The 16650-nt window shown below is 39.2% G+C and overlaps 1 protein-coding gene across 2 annotated transcripts; it reads right to left on the reverse strand.

Moving 5' to 3' along the window:
- Nucleotides 1-4110: 4110 nt before the first annotated feature.
- Nucleotides 4111-15973, reverse strand: LOC123961797 (ammonium transporter Rh type C 1-like). 2 transcript variants are annotated; one of them, XR_006822786.1, is made up of 12 exons: nucleotides 15455-15973; nucleotides 12821-13013; nucleotides 12214-12364; nucleotides 10318-10465; nucleotides 10011-10177; nucleotides 9565-9702; nucleotides 9216-9352; nucleotides 8901-9025; nucleotides 8702-8775; nucleotides 7953-8020; nucleotides 7594-7700; nucleotides 4535-4562 (listed from the first exon to the last, which is right to left on the reverse strand). XR_006822786.1 is itself a non-coding variant. In XM_046037500.1 (11 exons), the coding sequence occupies exons 1-11, from the start codon at nucleotides 15675-15677 to the stop codon at nucleotides 4529-4531; spliced, it is 1458 nt and encodes a 485-aa protein (XP_045893456.1). In that variant the 5' UTR covers nucleotides 15678-15973; the 3' UTR covers nucleotides 4111-4528. The 2 variants fall into 2 exon arrangements, 1 of the variants encoding a protein (XP_045893456.1); XM_046037500.1 differs by lacking the exon at nucleotides 7594-7700 and having other exon boundaries at nucleotides 4111-4562.
- Nucleotides 15974-16650: the final 677 nt, after the last annotated feature.

The following is a 16650-nucleotide window of genomic DNA, read 5'->3' on the forward strand; positions in this document are numbered from 1 at the left end:
AGGTGCATAAGATATAAATAGTTTACTGACATTTATGAAGCAGGGAAAAATGACAGACACTTCAATGACCACTAAAAGTGTTTCAGGTTCACAGACAGCAGGAAGCAGCACGTGAAGCTGGGGAGACATGTCTCTGATTCTCAGACCATCAGCACCAGTTTCCCTCATGGCTGCGTTCTTTCCCCTCTGTTCTTCTCCCTGCACACCAACAGCTGCACCTCCAGTCACCAGTCGGTCAAGCTTTATATTTTTTTATACTATGTCAATTGAATATTTTAATATGTTTATATATTATGCTTATTGTTACGCACCAAGTCACCCAAAGCAAATTCCTTGTAAGTGTAAATCTACTTGGCAATAAAGCTGATTTTAACTGATAACTGTGGAGAAGAGTGGTTCCTTCAGAATGGCATTTGTCACACAGTGGGGGATACAGTTGTTGCTAGAGTTGTTGGAGCATTTGTGTATGTTTTCGAGAGCTTTAATCCAAAGATCATCATTTATCTGCTCCTAAGGATCTGAAGACGTTGTAGACCCAATTGGACTTGTACTCCCATTTACAACCCAGATGGTTATAACTTGATGTTCTCCTTTTTTATACAGGAGACGTTTGTTTACCAAGACTTATCATATAGCCTGTGTCCACCTTTCTTTTTCCTAGAAGACTGCAAGACTGAGATTAAGTGGAAGTGTTAGGTGTGGCGTCAGGTGTATCGTCATTGTGCTTCACACCTACCAGCATCAGCTTTACTCAACCCTGCTCTGATACAGCACACTAGATGCCACACCACCACACGTGCTTTTACATGTAACTAGTGTTAGATTTAGTGTCAGATGTTGCTCGATAGTGCAATGCACCTGTCCATTGTAGCTACACTCAACACCACCCCTGCTTCTACACATAACTAGGTAACTAGGTTAGGTGGAGCGCAAGTTAGGCAGGCAGGGATGCATTTGAGGTACTGGTGTGCATGTGTATTGATATGTCCCAACCCTCATAGTCAGTGTGCGTGCAGTAAGAGATACAGGTGTGGGTATGTGTGTGTGTGTGTGTGTGTGTGTGTGTGTGTGTGTGTGTGTGTGTGTGTGTGTGTGTGTGTGTGTGTGTGTGTGTGTGTGTGTGTGTGCGTGCGTGCGTGCGTGTGTGTGAAGGGAAAAGCAAGGTGAGCAAATTAAAGTAGTTTGAGAGTAAACACTAAAATGAGGTGGGAAAATTAGGTAAATTTAAAATGTTGAGATAAGAAATAACCTACTAGACACAGGATAATGTATTCTTTCAAATATTTCAAAAAGAGATTCTGTTCTCTTTTTACCCGATCCTAATTGAGCATTTTCCGTAGTATGAATTAATCAGATCTCCTCCAATACTGCAGAGTCAGTAGCTACAGACCTCCAAACGTCTTGTGGCCTTCAGATTAGCTCAAGAACAGTGCATAGAGAGCTTCATAGAAGCTGAGCAGCTGTATCCAAGCCTTACATCGCCAAGCGCAAGGCAAAGCGTTAGATGCAGTGGTGTAAAGCACGCCACCACTGGACACTAGAGCTGTGGAGACGTGTTCTCTAGAGGTCTCTGGCAATCTGATGGACGAGTCTGAGTTTGGCTGTTGCCAGGTGAACAGTACTTGCCTGACTGCATTGTGCCAAGTGTAAAGTTTGGTTGATTATGGTGTGGGGTTGTTTTTCATGGGTTGGGCGTGGCCCCCTAGTTCCAGTGAAAGGAACTGTTAATGCTTCAGCATACCAAAACATTTAGAACAATTTCATTCGCCCAAGTTTGTGGAAACAGTTTGGGGATTGCCCCTTCCTGTTCCAACATGACTACACACCAGTATGCACTTAGCTCCTGAGAATGACCTATTCTTTCACAAATGTTTGTAGAAGCAGTCTGCATGCCTAGGTGCTTGATTTATACACCAGTGGCCATGAAAGTGATTGGAACACCAATTCCAACTTTTAGCAATATACTTATGCAAGGACATCAGACTTAGGACTCACACGCAACAGTCAATAAGTAGGTCTTAAGGTCTTAATTTAAAAACTTCAATCAAACATGCCTGTCTAATATCTGGTGGATGACAGTGTTGGAGTGTAAAACAAAAACGCTCGTTCACCAACTGTTTTCTCCCTGAGGGACACTCAAAATACCAGTGCCCTAAAAAAGCGCAGCAACTGTGTATAGGCACATAAGAATTCAAAAGATCAGACAGATAAAATGGTGTGAGGCTATTCTCTATTTTATACATAACCTCCATAATGCAACATAACCTTAAAATCTGTTCTAAACTGACTCAGGACAGAACACGAGCTGCATTCTGGACCATCTGCAGGCCTTGCAAACATTTCTTAGGCAGCCCTGACAAAAGAATATTACAATAGTCCAGCCTAGATGTAACAAATGCATGACTAAGAGCCTTGGTATCTTTAAACGACAGAACTGGTCTAATCTTGGCGAGTCTTAGATTTAATATAAAGAGTAAAACTGTCATACAAATGACCTAATTTTTCTGGTCCAATAGATAGATCATTCTGCTTCTCAGTTTTGCTGAGTTGATCAGCAGTAGTTTGCTCATAACCCGCTCCTCACAGCAGCCTGGTTTTCCATTGTTGACCTCAACTCCTGTATGACCATTAGGAAGACAGGTCAATGACAAAACCAAACTCAATCTGTTTTCTCTCCTCCTTAACCCAGCACAATGCACCCTGTAGTGGTTTGGCAACAGGGCCCAATTTATCAAGCTTCTCAGAATTACTCATAAGAACACTGCTAAGAACTGACTTAAGAGTATAAAACTTCTTGGCTCAAAGCTGTGCTTAAAAGTCAGTTATCAAGCATCATAGTCCTAATTTGAGTTAAGTGTCAGTCTTAGTGTTGATTTATGACACTTTGCTGTGCCGCAAACAGGATTTTGGATGAAGATGTCGCCAAGGACCAATCACTGAATATTTATCCTTATTTAAGAAAATTCTCAGATAAATGAATGGTGAAATTCCTAAGAGGAGTTTATATTCAACACACATTTAACAATAAAGACTTTTCAAGATAATACATTATGATATAGGCCTACACATTAATAAATGAAAGATAAAAAAGTTTATCTTTATATGAGCGCCATCAAATGCGCCTACTACTCCTGTGAAGCCGGCTATTTGCATGAACTGTGTTTGCTTGTCGGATTATGGGGGTGTTGGGAAGTCGATGAAGCACGTCACGGTGTGTTAAGCTGTAAATGCTATAATTGTTTCCATGACTGTTCGGCTTATTGATGGTTGTGACGGCCGCCATCATCAGCATTGCTGCGTTTGTCCTGTGGCAAATAAACGAAGCGTCATCACCACCTTCAATTTAACTGAAAACGCATTACCTACAGTGTAAAGTCAGTGGTGAGATGACGTCCCTCACCAACTCGCTGACAAAGTTTATGCCTGCGCTGTCCGACCCCGTCTTATTTACTGCGCGTTGTAGAATAAATCAGAAACAATCTTCCTCTCCTGAAAGATGCATGTCTCTGTCTCCACAGCGCCATCACAAGCCCCTACTGCAGCTCTTAACCACTTGAGAGCTCTTGAGCTGTCTTAAATAACTGTGAGAGTAAGAGTGATTCTTAGCTTTAAGAAATTTGATAAATTGCTTTTATTCTTAAGTTTAAAAGTAGGAGTAAATTTCATGAATTCTCAGCCCTTAAGACTAAAATGGCACTTAAATATAAATACCAGCCCAGATATTTGCAATGTGCCCTTATTTTAATTGTTAAATATTGTCTGAATAAAAATGTTCAAATGTTCCTATATTTGTGATGAAAAAAGAAAACCTGAAGAGAAATTACTAACAATGTATGTTTAATGTCATGACAAAAAATTACCTTAAATTATGCTGTGTATTTTCTGAACTTAAAACAGAAGATATCAATTGAGTAGTGATATATTGATAAATGTTAATGAAATAAGACTAAATTGTTCTAACCCAATCAATTTCAACATCATATGATTGCAATAACTACTACTATTACAAAATATAGTACCCCCCTCTTTAAAAAAAAGCAGACACACTTATGCAGCCACAGCAGCAAAAATAAAACAATTATTTATTTATTCATTCATTCATTCCAGAGGGACAGCTCAGCCAAAGAAGGTAAATGTTCTTGAGTACATCCTTGCAGTTTCATGTGAAATGAGAAAAATTCTGCATTAAATTGAAATGTTTCTAAATGTTCACATGAAGCAAATCTCTCCACTAGTACCAAGATAATGTGACTCTTTTTTTATAGAATAGCCTATTTGATTGAATATTAATTGATTGAAACTGAAAATAAATATATATCGGAAAACAGAAAAAATCTTATTCACTTCAAAGAAACAAAGAAAAGATTTTAAGACTCAATTCTAGGCTAAACAACCTGTTTTTCTGGTTTGAAAAATAACTGGTTTTGATTGGTGGCAACTAATCATATCAAATTATTTTTTCTGTCCAGCAGGAGAATAAAAAGGAAGGAACTGTGTGATAACGACATCAGAATCAAGGCCTATAGCGTCAGTTCTGCTCCATGTTGAAATCAGACTCCACTCTGAAACAAAAAGCATTACATAAGAAACAATGACACCTCTTACACTCACAGTAAATATTATCAAACATTTTAGACTTAATTTGTTGAGATTTAGCCCATAGATATTCCTGTATATTCACTGAAGAAAATGTTTCATTCAGACTTTAATTCATATGGAATCCTTGCATCAGTTTCCATTTCCACAGTATACATGACCTCAAGGTCACTTTGAAGATCTGCACATATGGAGGTTTGCTGTGAAAATTCAATAAACTGCACAGATAAGCTTCACTTGGAAATAGAGCACAGGGTCCACCTCAGCATTACTTAATCTAGTCCATGCAGAGTTACAGGGACGGCACAGGCCAGAGTGACAGGGGGGCAATACTGTCTATTCCCGCATCCTGATTGTTTGTTCATGTATTCAACCAACACATTCTCACTCCCAACTTGTCACATATGAACACTTGGTCAAGACCCCTTGGTGTCGCTTTTTAACGCCCTGGGTACCCCTTCAGTGTTATTTTGTGACGTACAGGGCTCAGCTGTCATGTTAGCAACAATAAATATGCAACGTCCGGTCAAGTTAACAATAATAAATATGCAGTGTCTGGTTAGACTTTCAAAATAAAACTACTTGTTAACATGGAGCGGAACGTTATGTAAAACGTCATAAATTGGTTAGGCAATGAAATTACTTGGTTAGGTTTAGGAAAACATCATGGTTTGGCTTACAATAACATTGTGAATGCTCCATTTTAGCTACTGAGTGAAGCATCTCACTTCTGCAAGATCTTTGGGAATTGCACATGCGCAGTACCTACAGTACACTGAACAAAATTATGAACACAACAGTTTTGTTTTTGCTCCTTTTCATCATGAGCTGAACTCAAAGATCTAAGACTTTCTATATGTACTCAAAAGGCCTATTTCTCTCAAATATTGTTCACAAATCTGTCAAAATCTGTGTTAGTGAGTACTTCTCCTTTGCCGAGATATTCCATCCACCTCACAGGTGTGGCATATCAAGATGCTGATCAGACAGCACAGGTGTGCCTTACTTACTTACGTGACTTATGCAACTTATGTTACAAATAAAAATCAATGTTGACTTTTTGTTTTTACAATTGAAACAAACACTGGTCTACTGGTTAAAATTACGGTTTCCAATCCACCCAAGTCACCTCCTTATTTGGCCTTTACTGTTATATTACACACCTACCTTTAGCATTAAAAAAACCCCAACAACTACACTACAAGGCTTCCCCCAGTGCGTTGAACTATGATGATCCCCAGTGTGTTGCAAAGTGACGCCAAAAGGTCTTCTCGACCATGCGTCCATATGTGACTTGGGAGTGAGACTGTTTTGATTCAACACCATGAGATCACTGTATTCAACACCATGGGCTCTCCTCATTTCTCTATTTTGTTCCCTCCTCTCTCCTCCATCCTCCTGCCTGTGACCCGAATATAGATCTCAGTGCACCATCTTGAAGGTTTGCCGCAGGAGCGAGGATGCACTGGTGTATCCTTTATAGAAGTCTTTTCAGCTCCTGCGACGTATAAGAGGCTAAGTCCCTCCCTCAGAATGTAAACCCATGAGCAACATGGCCAGACTTGTAATGATTTTCACCTCTTTTATTATATTCCCCCTCCTTCTGGAAAAAAGCGGTGACAGGCATGTTGGTGACGTATATTGTGGGAAACGAGAGATGTAGTTCGTTGAGCAGTTTCACACAAATGTAAATATTACATTACTGTTTTATGACAAACTACAACTTTCTTGCCTAAATGCTTTTTTAACCTTTCAAATAATGTAATTCAGGGCACAATTTAAATGGAATATAATATAATGTGCTCCTCTCAGATACATTGAATCATCTTGCTCCTTCTGACGCTCTGCTCCATGGTTTACACCAGAGCTCCACAAAGTGAAGGCTGCTGGCTGCCAACTAGAGCATCTCGGCAGAAAAACTGGCTTAACTGTCCACGCGTTAGCCGACAAAAGATCATGCCAGAACCTAAAGAAGCTCTGAAAATGCAGAGAACACCCAACCCAATATTTTTACAAAAGGACAAAGAAACACCAGATTCCCTTTTCTCACTTTCAATAAGCTTTCCTCTGGCTGCTTCTGTCACTCCACTATCACGGTTTAAGTCCTACCTCACAGATTGACAACAGTTTGTTTCCATCAGCAGATTTAGGTCTCCAACCCCACTTTCTCATGGGGGTCTCCCCCCCATGACGGGCCTTAAGTGTGGCTGGCCCTAACCTCTGGAATGCTCTCCCCCAGGGTTTGTGCCAATGCACATCTGTTGGTTCTTTTAAATCGAAAAGCACTTTTCCTGGTGCTTTGTAATATGTTGCTATTTTATCAATGTACTCATACACTGCATTTTTGTCCTCGTTTTTCCTGTATTACCCAGTTTTGTAAAGTGAGGATCTTGAAAGGTGAAGATAAACAAAATACATTCTAATTAATTTTCCCCACGAAATAAGGTCCCATAGGGCAGAAGCAGAAGTGAGGGACTTAGGCTTTCAATATACAAACCATGGTAGGAGCAGGACTCTACATTGTTCCTTTTGTGTTCATAGTTTGTATTAGTTATTTAAGATGATCAAATGTTGATCAAACTTTCTACCATACACTGTGCGTGTAGTGCATTGTAAGACGCTGTTCTAACTGCATTCCTTCATGACAATTTACCTTGAAGAAGCCTGGAAATGAGTTACTGATTTTCTATGAAGGCTAGTGCATGATACTGTAATCCATGACTGTGGTTTCTTGATATGCTAGAACATGACAAAGCATAGGTATTTCACACCCCGAGAATGAAAATGGGTTGGCGATAATGTTTATTGCAAGCTCAAGATGTTTCTACATGTCATAATGTTGACAACTTTTTTCTGGATTGAGTGAAGATATGATCTGTTGCCTTCATGTACTGGTGCAGACAATTGTTATGCTCATCTGTCAGAGATCATAGCAGAATGCTATAACAAAACAACTGACAGAGGATGCAGCTGGCCCACACATCATATTTAACTCACGTCGCTTTATAATCACATCTCCGAAGCAAGGATGTCTAATTTCGTTAAATGCCTGTTGCCTTAACTCCTTTCCTCATGTCTCTTCCTTGCCTCTCTGGTGGGAGGGACTATGACGCAAGGCAAGGAATAGAGGAAGTATGAAGAAATGAGAAAAGCATTATGAATAAATATTCCCAAAGGGCAGCAATTAATGAGTCACATGTAGTATCTGCAAATTTGGATCTGCTGCCACAGAGAGGACACTGAATGTAACACAATTCACGACAACAAGGGCACTACCTGCATCGTTTGTTTGGTATGAGAATAGCACATCTCCAGGACCAGAACACTGTTGTCAGATGAACAAAAGGGACACTTACACATTTTTGTTCCGCACGTGGTTGTTGTACGGAGGGACTGGTACGGTGCTCTCTTCATCCTCAGGAACCTGTGAACCATTTAGACTTTTAACAATGATTCAAGGGGAGGATAATAAAACAAATCACATTATCAATGAACAACAAACGTATGATGCTATGTGCACTTGGTAATGTCATAAAATGGAAAATTATGAAGTGTTTCTTTGTAAATAGAGGTGGCAGAATGACGGCAGCCCATTCACTGACTTACATAATGAGTGAAAAACAGCCTTAGGGAAAGGAACACATTCAAATGTTTCTAAACAAGAATAGTGTAACAAACTAGTATGTAAGTATGTCTAGACTGTAAATCAATCTGTTTTCATATTTATATACACACATCTTTTGAGTATCTCTCGTAATGCATCAGCTGGACATTCTTCCAGTTAGATCAGACTGGACTGGATGAACTGAAACCAAATGAACTGAAAAGCTTCCAGTCAGAAGACTCATCTGATTGGTGCTGTTGATTAATCAAGGTCCAGAATTTTGACTGTCTCCAAACTCATTTAGTAAAATGCATTTTAAATGAACTGCATTTGTCAAAAATTAGAAAAACACCCCTCAAACAAATTCCTTAAAACATGTGATCTTTGAGATATCTGATATTCATTCTGTGCAACTGAACTACTGACTGAATTGTGATTTGATAGACATTTCTATTTCAAACTGTAAAAACCTCCTTAGGGCTGTAAAGAGTTGTCTCTCACCTCCCAGTAGACCTCATCATCGAAACAATTGTCATCTGCAGGATCTCCCCAGATAGGTAATCTTAAGATACAACCTGAGAAAATTAATAATAATTAAGCAGCTATCCCAACACAGACAGTCCATCATCCATGGTGTGTAAACTCATTTATTTCCATACATATTTTATGGTCAAACTGAAGGGCAGTGGTTATTCCTTACCGACAATGATGCCTCCACCTACACCAAAGCAGAGAGCCACACAGAGGGCTGCAGCCTGGTAGCCCCCTTGCAGTGCGGGTGTCCTGTCTTTAAAATCACCCTCAAAGTCAAAGATCTTAATCATCCTTTAATACACAAAAAAGGGGGCAACTCACAATGCAGTTCTTTAAAAACAAAAGACCATATTTGGCCAAAAGAATACAGATAGTTCTTTTTGTGACCCTTTAAAGGCTGATCATTTTCTATCCATTTAGTTAAAAAACCTACCATGACCTCTGGCTGCTGGTTTCCTGATTGTAAGCAAGGACCACTCACCCTTCAGTGCCATAAACTGGCTCTGTTGCAGCTGCGGCAGTAATGGCTCCCACAATCCCACCTATGACTCCTGGCATGGCATGCAGGTTATGGATTCCACACGTGTCCTGGATCTTCAGGTGCTTCTCCATGAATGGCTAAGATGCACAGATCAGTTAGGATTAGCTGTTCTTACTGAGAAATGGGACAACTGAGCAGTTAAGTTGCAAATTTATGAAAAACAGATTAATCAGCCGATATAAAAAGGTTTTTTTTTGTTTGTTTGTTTTTTTACCAGAGAGTGTTTTGTAATTTCATTTAAATGTGTGCAGTTAATCCCATAATAGCTAGAACACAACAGACACCATACCGTGAGGTAGACATATCCCAGAGTGGAGATGATACCACAGCAGAACCCTACGATAAGAGACCCGTAAGGCATCAGCATGAACTCTGCTGCAGTTCCCACTGCAACGCCTCCAGCAAGGGTGGAGTTCTGGATGTGAACCTGAGAAACATGCAAAAAAAAAAGAAGAAGAAACTGTCAGCTTGGCCTGTTTTACTGTATGATGTGTCTACTGTGCAGGTCAAAGAGTATGCACCCCATCACTTCAAGACAAAATAAAATTTGAGTTTGTTCAGGTGGGGTGCAAGTCATGCACGTCATGTTTGACAATAAGACAAAGGGATTCATTTCACATTAATAATGTCCACGTGACAAATACACATAGCTTGTATTATCCTAATAATGTCCATCACATAGCTTCATTTTATGATTAGTGTTTGTGACTGACATAGGAAACAAACAGTTGTTACCATGTCTAGTTTTCCATGCTTCTGGGTGAGGCTTGAGATGGTCACAGTAGTGAGCACAGTTGAAGCCAATGCCAGGTAGGTGTTGATGACCGCTCTGTGCTGCCCGTCCCCGTGGCCTGTGATGGCTGAGTTGAAGCTGGGCCAAAACATCCACAGGAAGAGAGTGCCTATGCAGAGAGCAGGGTGGAGATAGATATGAAAGGACCAGAAAAATCTAGCAGACCCAGAGTACCTCCTGAATAATGACAAAGTAAAAATAATTGACAAAGTAAAAACAAAAATCATTATGTAATTAAATCATGCCCACCAATCATAGCAAAGACATCTGAGTGGTAAACGGAGCCCTGCAGACGCTTGCTGTGGTTCAAATTTGGCCGATAGAGCATCCACGATATAGCAAGACCATAATAAGCTCCAAATGTGTGGATCACCATGGAGCCTCCAGCATCTCTGGCCTTCAGGTAAGAAAATTAGCATTAGTAGAAGTAGCAGTAGATAAATTTCTTACAGCTAGGATGTTATGAGGCGTTTGCTAGGTGGTAACCAGTACTTGATGTGCCTTAAGTGGTTCATCACTAGGATTAACTCCTGGAGAAGTGTCACTACTTTTTTTTTTTTTTTTAAATGTGAGTTTGTTTTGAATATTGAAAAATCAGATTCCTAAATGACTAAACAAAAACTGTTTGTGGGGCAAAACATTCTGTCATTTCTCTGGTGATTGTTTTCACCCCATTACTTCTTCACTTTCTATTATGAGAAGAATAATCGGAGTTGTTCTCACCCCAACTCCTCTACAGTTAGTCAGTGTCATATGTTACAAGGTAGGGGTGGGAGAAATAATCGATTCTTAGATGCATCGCGATGCGGACATGGAAGATTATGAATCGATTAACAAATGTCTAAAAATCGATTATTTAAATGTTAATTGATGCAATGTGGCAATGTTGACAGAACGCAAAAGGCGGAAATGCAGCGCCCGGACCGTCTGTGGAGCGCGCACAACAGAGAGACCTGTGTTCCCCTGTATTCGCCACCGCTGCAGAATGAATAACCACCCCACTAAAATGTCACACAATCATTAATATCAGTGCGCAAGTTATGATTTTAACTCGCACACTGCGAGCATGGTGACGCTCGGCAGCTCCCTGCGTATTGTGTGTGAGGGGCCGAGTGAGAGAGAGAGAGCGAGCGGCAGAACGTGACGGTGAAAGCAGAGGAAAAATATTAGCAGTAAGTTTCAGTCTGGTCGTAAACGTGCAGCGTAGGTCACTCTGTGTCTGTTAATAAAAGTCTGTAGTTTCCACAACGGTTGGAAAAGTGAAGGCTGTTAGCGCTAGCTAACATCTCCTCTGCTCTCTGTCCCCCCACACAAGACACCACACTTTTGGGGACAGAGCCTTCAGCGTTACAGCCCCCACCCTCTGGAACTCATCCCCACAGAGATCTGAAATGCTCCCTGTCTGGACACTTTCAAAGATCTACTAAAAACCCAGCTCTTTAACCAGGCATTCAATCCTGAATAACTTTATGTTGTTCTGTAACTATGTGTAAAGCGTCCTTGGGTCCCGTGAAAGGCGCTAAAATATTCATTTATTTATTTATGTAACCTTCACTAAATTAGTAACAAAGTAATATTAATTATCAGCTGTATGTCATTCCTAACTAAACTACTAGTCGAGGGCTGAACACATCAGGCACAAGCTTAGACTAAACTGGTGTACAGCTCTGTCCTGTATACATACTGTACTGAACATCCTGATAATTATTTTTCAGTTTTCAGGAGTCTGACAAAATTTCTTGTTAAAGAAATGAGGGACCATGGAGCTGAGGTTAATAAAGTAAATTAGGGATACAAACTAGTGTTTTTAAGCTAATTGGGAGATGTTTCTTTTGGATTTTAATGCGCAAATTAAATGCTTAGTAATTCCGGGATCCTCTATAGAAAAAATGATGCATCGATAATCGTTTTATAATCGAATCGCAGCCCTCTGAATCATAATTGAATTGAATCGTGAGGTGCCCAGAGATTCCCACCCCTATTACAAGGGAGCTCCTGAGTTGTTACTTGGTGTAATAAATTACAAAATATATAAGCAAATAAAACCATGTACTCAACATGATACAGTTCTCTACATAAGGTGTTTTATTGATGCATTTGAATAAATATTTATGCATGGATGAACGAATAATTGTTTCAACTTACATGTATGAGATTCAGGATGATGTATTCCTCCACAGCAAACAATGTGATCCCAAACAGAGTCAGAACCATCAGCTGGACTGGACTGACTTTACCAAGCACTGCCCCATAGGCAATTAAGCAGCCCGCCACACAGAAGTCTGCATTAATCAGGCTGAGGAGGAAAGAATGTCAAAATGTAGTGGCCAAACAAGGTAATATGAGATTTGTTATCTGTAGGGGCCAAATATGAGACACACACAGATGACACACCTATTGTGACTTGGCTGCACATGAATCATTTCTTTTTAGCCTGACTTCTGTTTACCTTTAGTTCACAAACACTAAATCTAATGTGCCTGGAAATATCTTTATGTAATTGTGTCAGACTGGGTTCTCCACCTCACCACCTGTGTTTTCTATGGAAACCATAAAAGGTGGAATCATATTTCTATAAGAGATCCATAAATCACAGTAACAAAAGAACCAGAGCTGATCGACATCACTTGCAGATGGTCACAGTTGTGGCCTTTTATATATTATCAGTGAGTCATGAGTCTCTGTTTGTTGCTTTATACCTTTATCAAAATGAAAGAATAAAAAGTCTTTGACAATAAAACTGAACAATTACTTTTCAATTCCAATTTTTATCTTTCCATCAGTGTAGTCCAGGGAGTGGAACCAGCCTTGCATTAGCAGCGCCCATTGGAGGCCAAAGGCTGCGATAAGGAAGTTGAAACCCACGGCCCCGAAGCTGTACCGCTTGAGAAATGTCATCAGGAAACCAAATCCAACAAAGATCATCACATGGACATCCTGGAAACCTTGCACCAATACAAGAAAGGGAGAGATGATGAGGATGATAAGAACTGGCACAGTGAATAGAAAAGGAGATGAAATGGTAGGACCAGTATGGTGTCTCAGTGGTCAGAATTACTGTATTTCATCACTACACTGAAAGACTGAGATTCAATCCCTTCCTGTGTAGAGTTGACATGTTCTCCATTCCTGAAGAAATTATTATTATTGTTGTATTGTTATTCGTGTGAGAAATAAAATAAGGAAGAGAAGGTGAGATGAAAGGTCTCTAAAAACGGGGATAGTGTACAGTGTGGGACAATACATTTTCAAAATAAAGACATTAAACAAGGATTTTGCTAAAATAGGTAGGGTAATTCATGCTGTAACAGTGTTCACAAAAGTATCCTCTCAGTCCTCCATCAGAAGATAAATTTTGCTCTACATTCTTGGCTACAGCCTTTTATCTGTACTTTCTGGAATATGAAAAAAACACATTATATAATGCAATAAAAAAAGTCAAATCGTTAAATCGTAATTGTAAGATAAGGAAGATGTATCATTTTACAACACAGGGTTGTATAACTAGATTAATTTAGTAGTTCCCTTTATGCTACTCACAAAAACAAACATTATATACAAAAATTAACAATCAAAATTAATGAATTAAATTAAACTAATTTAATATACAATACACACACACACACACACACACACACACACTAATGCACAAACAAATTCTAGAAATTGTATTTAAATTAATTATAAAATTATTTAAGTAAATTTAAATAAATATATTGCCTCAGTTATAACTGACAATTCCATCTGCTGAGGAAGTCCATGACATGTGTTTGAAAAAAAAGACAAAAAGTGAGCTAAGATGTTTTTAGTCAAGGTGCTGTGGTCAGGAATGAACCCTTAAGCTCCAATAGAACAATCATAATAAACACGCACACAAAATAGAGTGGCAACAAAGAGCTTGATCTATAATTAGAAATAAAAAATGTTTGAACCATTTCTTGAAGAGGTGTCCCATCTTTCTGAGACAGCTAATCTCTGCTACAACCAGACAACAGTATGTGTACATCAGCATAAACATGCCAATATCATTTACAACAGAGAGTGTGACCACGACCACCTCAGGTCATAATAGTCACGTTTCTATATGGGGGAAGTATACAGTACAACGACACCCATATAACACACTTACACAAACACCCCACATACGTGGTAGATAAGTATTCAGATCTTTAGTTAGGTACCAATACCTCACTGTAAAAATACTCTGTAAAAAGTAAAAATACTCCGCTGAAAATACATCTTAAGTAAAAGTATGTAAGTATAATCAGGAAAATGTATTAAAAGTACTCAATGCAGAACAAAAAATGTCCCCTGTGACTGTTATATCATTCTGTCATATTATGAGCATTATTCCTCACGCATTAATGTAAAAGCAGAATTTTACTGTTATACACTGTGATTAATGACTTAGTATAGATTAATATGCTGATAATTGTAAAAAAAAAAAAAAAAAAGATGATAAAGAAAATAGAGAAAGGTCTAGTCACAGTTGCCCAGAGCTCACAGTGACACCTTCACAATGCTTGTTTTGTCAGTCCAGACCTTGAATTTATTAAACAACAGATTAAAATAATCATAATGAAAAGCAGCATATCTTCACATGTGTGAAGCTGGAACCATGAAATGTTTTTACATTACTTAAACGATTATCTAAATAGTTGCCAATTACATTTCTGTCAATCAACGAATGTGTTAGCTGCACTTGTATGAACTGTTGAGTAGTTTTATTTATAACAAAACATCATCTTTTTTATACTCCTCATATGTTTTGTGTGTAAAAATCTTACTCTGTAAACAGCAACTGAAGCTGTCAGATAATGTAGTGAAGTAAAAAGAACAATATTTCACTCTGAGATGTAGTGTACATGTAAGTACAGTAAATAGACTTAGTTACTGTCCACCACGGCATGTCAGCTCCAGCTAATCTGCAAAGAAACGCCTGATGTGAGTCAAACCCCAGGGGAAATGTGCACCTTTGGGTGCCAGATTCTTGTCAGCAATGCGGAATTATCCGATAGGTTGACACAGCCTGAGAACTATCAGCAAATTTATTACTATTACAAACGTAGGCTATTATATTTCAATAACAGACAATTTTTAGCCAAAATATATATCCATCCATCCATCTTCAACCACTTATCCTGCGTAAAGGGTCGCAGGGCAAAATATATATAGGCTATATAAATCATAAACCCAAAAGCTGAATGTACACAAATGTGGATGCATAAAATATAAATGTTTAGATTATAATAGAAAGATGTTTAACACCGAAGGGTTGCTAGACTAACAATATTAAGAAATAAAAGTGATGACTGAGATATTAGACATTTGGAAGAGACAATATAGGAAAAAGAAGAAAAAAGAACATCAAGATGAAGACACTTACTTGGATATCTGTAGTAGAAGTCGTTCTCAATGTCACTTGATATATTTTGAGTTTTTCTGTAATCTGCCCAGTGCGGATCTGCTTCTTTATTGTAACGGATAAAAAACCCAAATAAGATGATCATGGCTGTTTGCCACACAATGCAAACTGCTGGAAGACTGATACGAACATTAGTATTTTTTGGATGGTCACACAGGTCCCTGAAGCTTTGAACACAGCCCATTGTGTTTGGTTAGTTCTGATCTTTCGGAGGTATGAGGCTGCTAAACAGCTAAACTTCAAGAGCGCTGTCTGCCTGTGCATCTTAAGCCCAAATGAAGAAGGGCAAAGATGCGTGTGTGCTTTGACATAGGAGGGGGAGGGGTTACAAGTGCTCCAACTCTGCTTAAATTTGCAGGTGTTCCTGCGCAGAAAGCAGCTGCGCACACGCTCCTTGGATCGGGTTGTGGGTTGCCAGGTTGCGGTGGATTGACAGTGTATGTAGGCTAGTGCCTGGATTGTATGTGAAGATATGTTTCAAAGACGATGTGGCAGTATGGGCGTCAGAAAAACGTCCAAAACTTGGATCCGGGTATGACGATAATTCATAATAAAGTTTGGTGCGCAGGGAGAGGGCCTTGAAATAAAGGAAACCCGGGAAAAATGGGAGCGTCTTTCTCTCTGTGCTTTTAAAGGAGTGGGAGCTGGTGTGTGGGTGTAGGGTGACAAGATGATAATCATCAATCAACTCTGCTTTATATAGGCTACTTAAACTCCACCGTGACCCACTCCCATTGTCCACCCTGAATCCTTAACTTATTTTCTTTGTTGAATCTTGAATTCATCTCATACAAAGACCTTCAGCCAAAACAAAAGTAGGCTACACAAAAAGACAAAATAATAAAGCATGACACAACTAGGCTAGGGCAGACTGGGTACGGTTGCAGGCCTAACACTTTTTGCTTAAGCAACTAGAATATCACAGACCTCATGAGTTAATGTCAAAACATTGTGTTCCTTTGTTACAACCTACCCCAGTACAGGGGTAGGTTGTAACACAAGCTGGTGTACGTTTAGACAAAAGAAGCAAAAACATTTGCCACACCATATGATATGCTTCAAAAACAGGTAGGCCTATAGTGAAATAAAAGAACAATGATTTTCTCTGTCTGTAAAAGACTATCTGATAAATTGAATGTGTGTAAATTTGTCTACTA

The sequence above is a fragment of the Micropterus dolomieu genome, linkage group LG22 (genome assembly GCF_021292245.1).
Source record: "Micropterus dolomieu isolate WLL.071019.BEF.003 ecotype Adirondacks linkage group LG22, ASM2129224v1, whole genome shotgun sequence".
In the NCBI taxonomy this organism is placed as follows: Eukaryota; Metazoa; Chordata; class Actinopteri; order Centrarchiformes; family Centrarchidae; genus Micropterus; species Micropterus dolomieu.

What these genes read in the sequence shown, in the direction of transcription:
- LOC123961797 (XM_046037500.1), bottom strand. Translation starts at nt 15,677, where the DNA reads ATGGGCTGTGTTCAAAGCTTCAGGGACCTGTGTGACCATCCAAAAAAT. An exon ending in CTTCTACTACAGATATCCAA is followed by an intron (nt 13,014 to 15,454) that starts GTAAGTGTCTTC and finishes TATTGGTGCAAG; the next exon opens with GTTTCCAGGATGTCCATGTG. An exon ending in AGATGTCTTTGCTATGATTG is followed by an intron (nt 10,178 to 10,317) that starts GTGGGCATGATT and finishes CTCTCTGCATAG; the next exon opens with GCACTCTCTTCCTGTGGATG.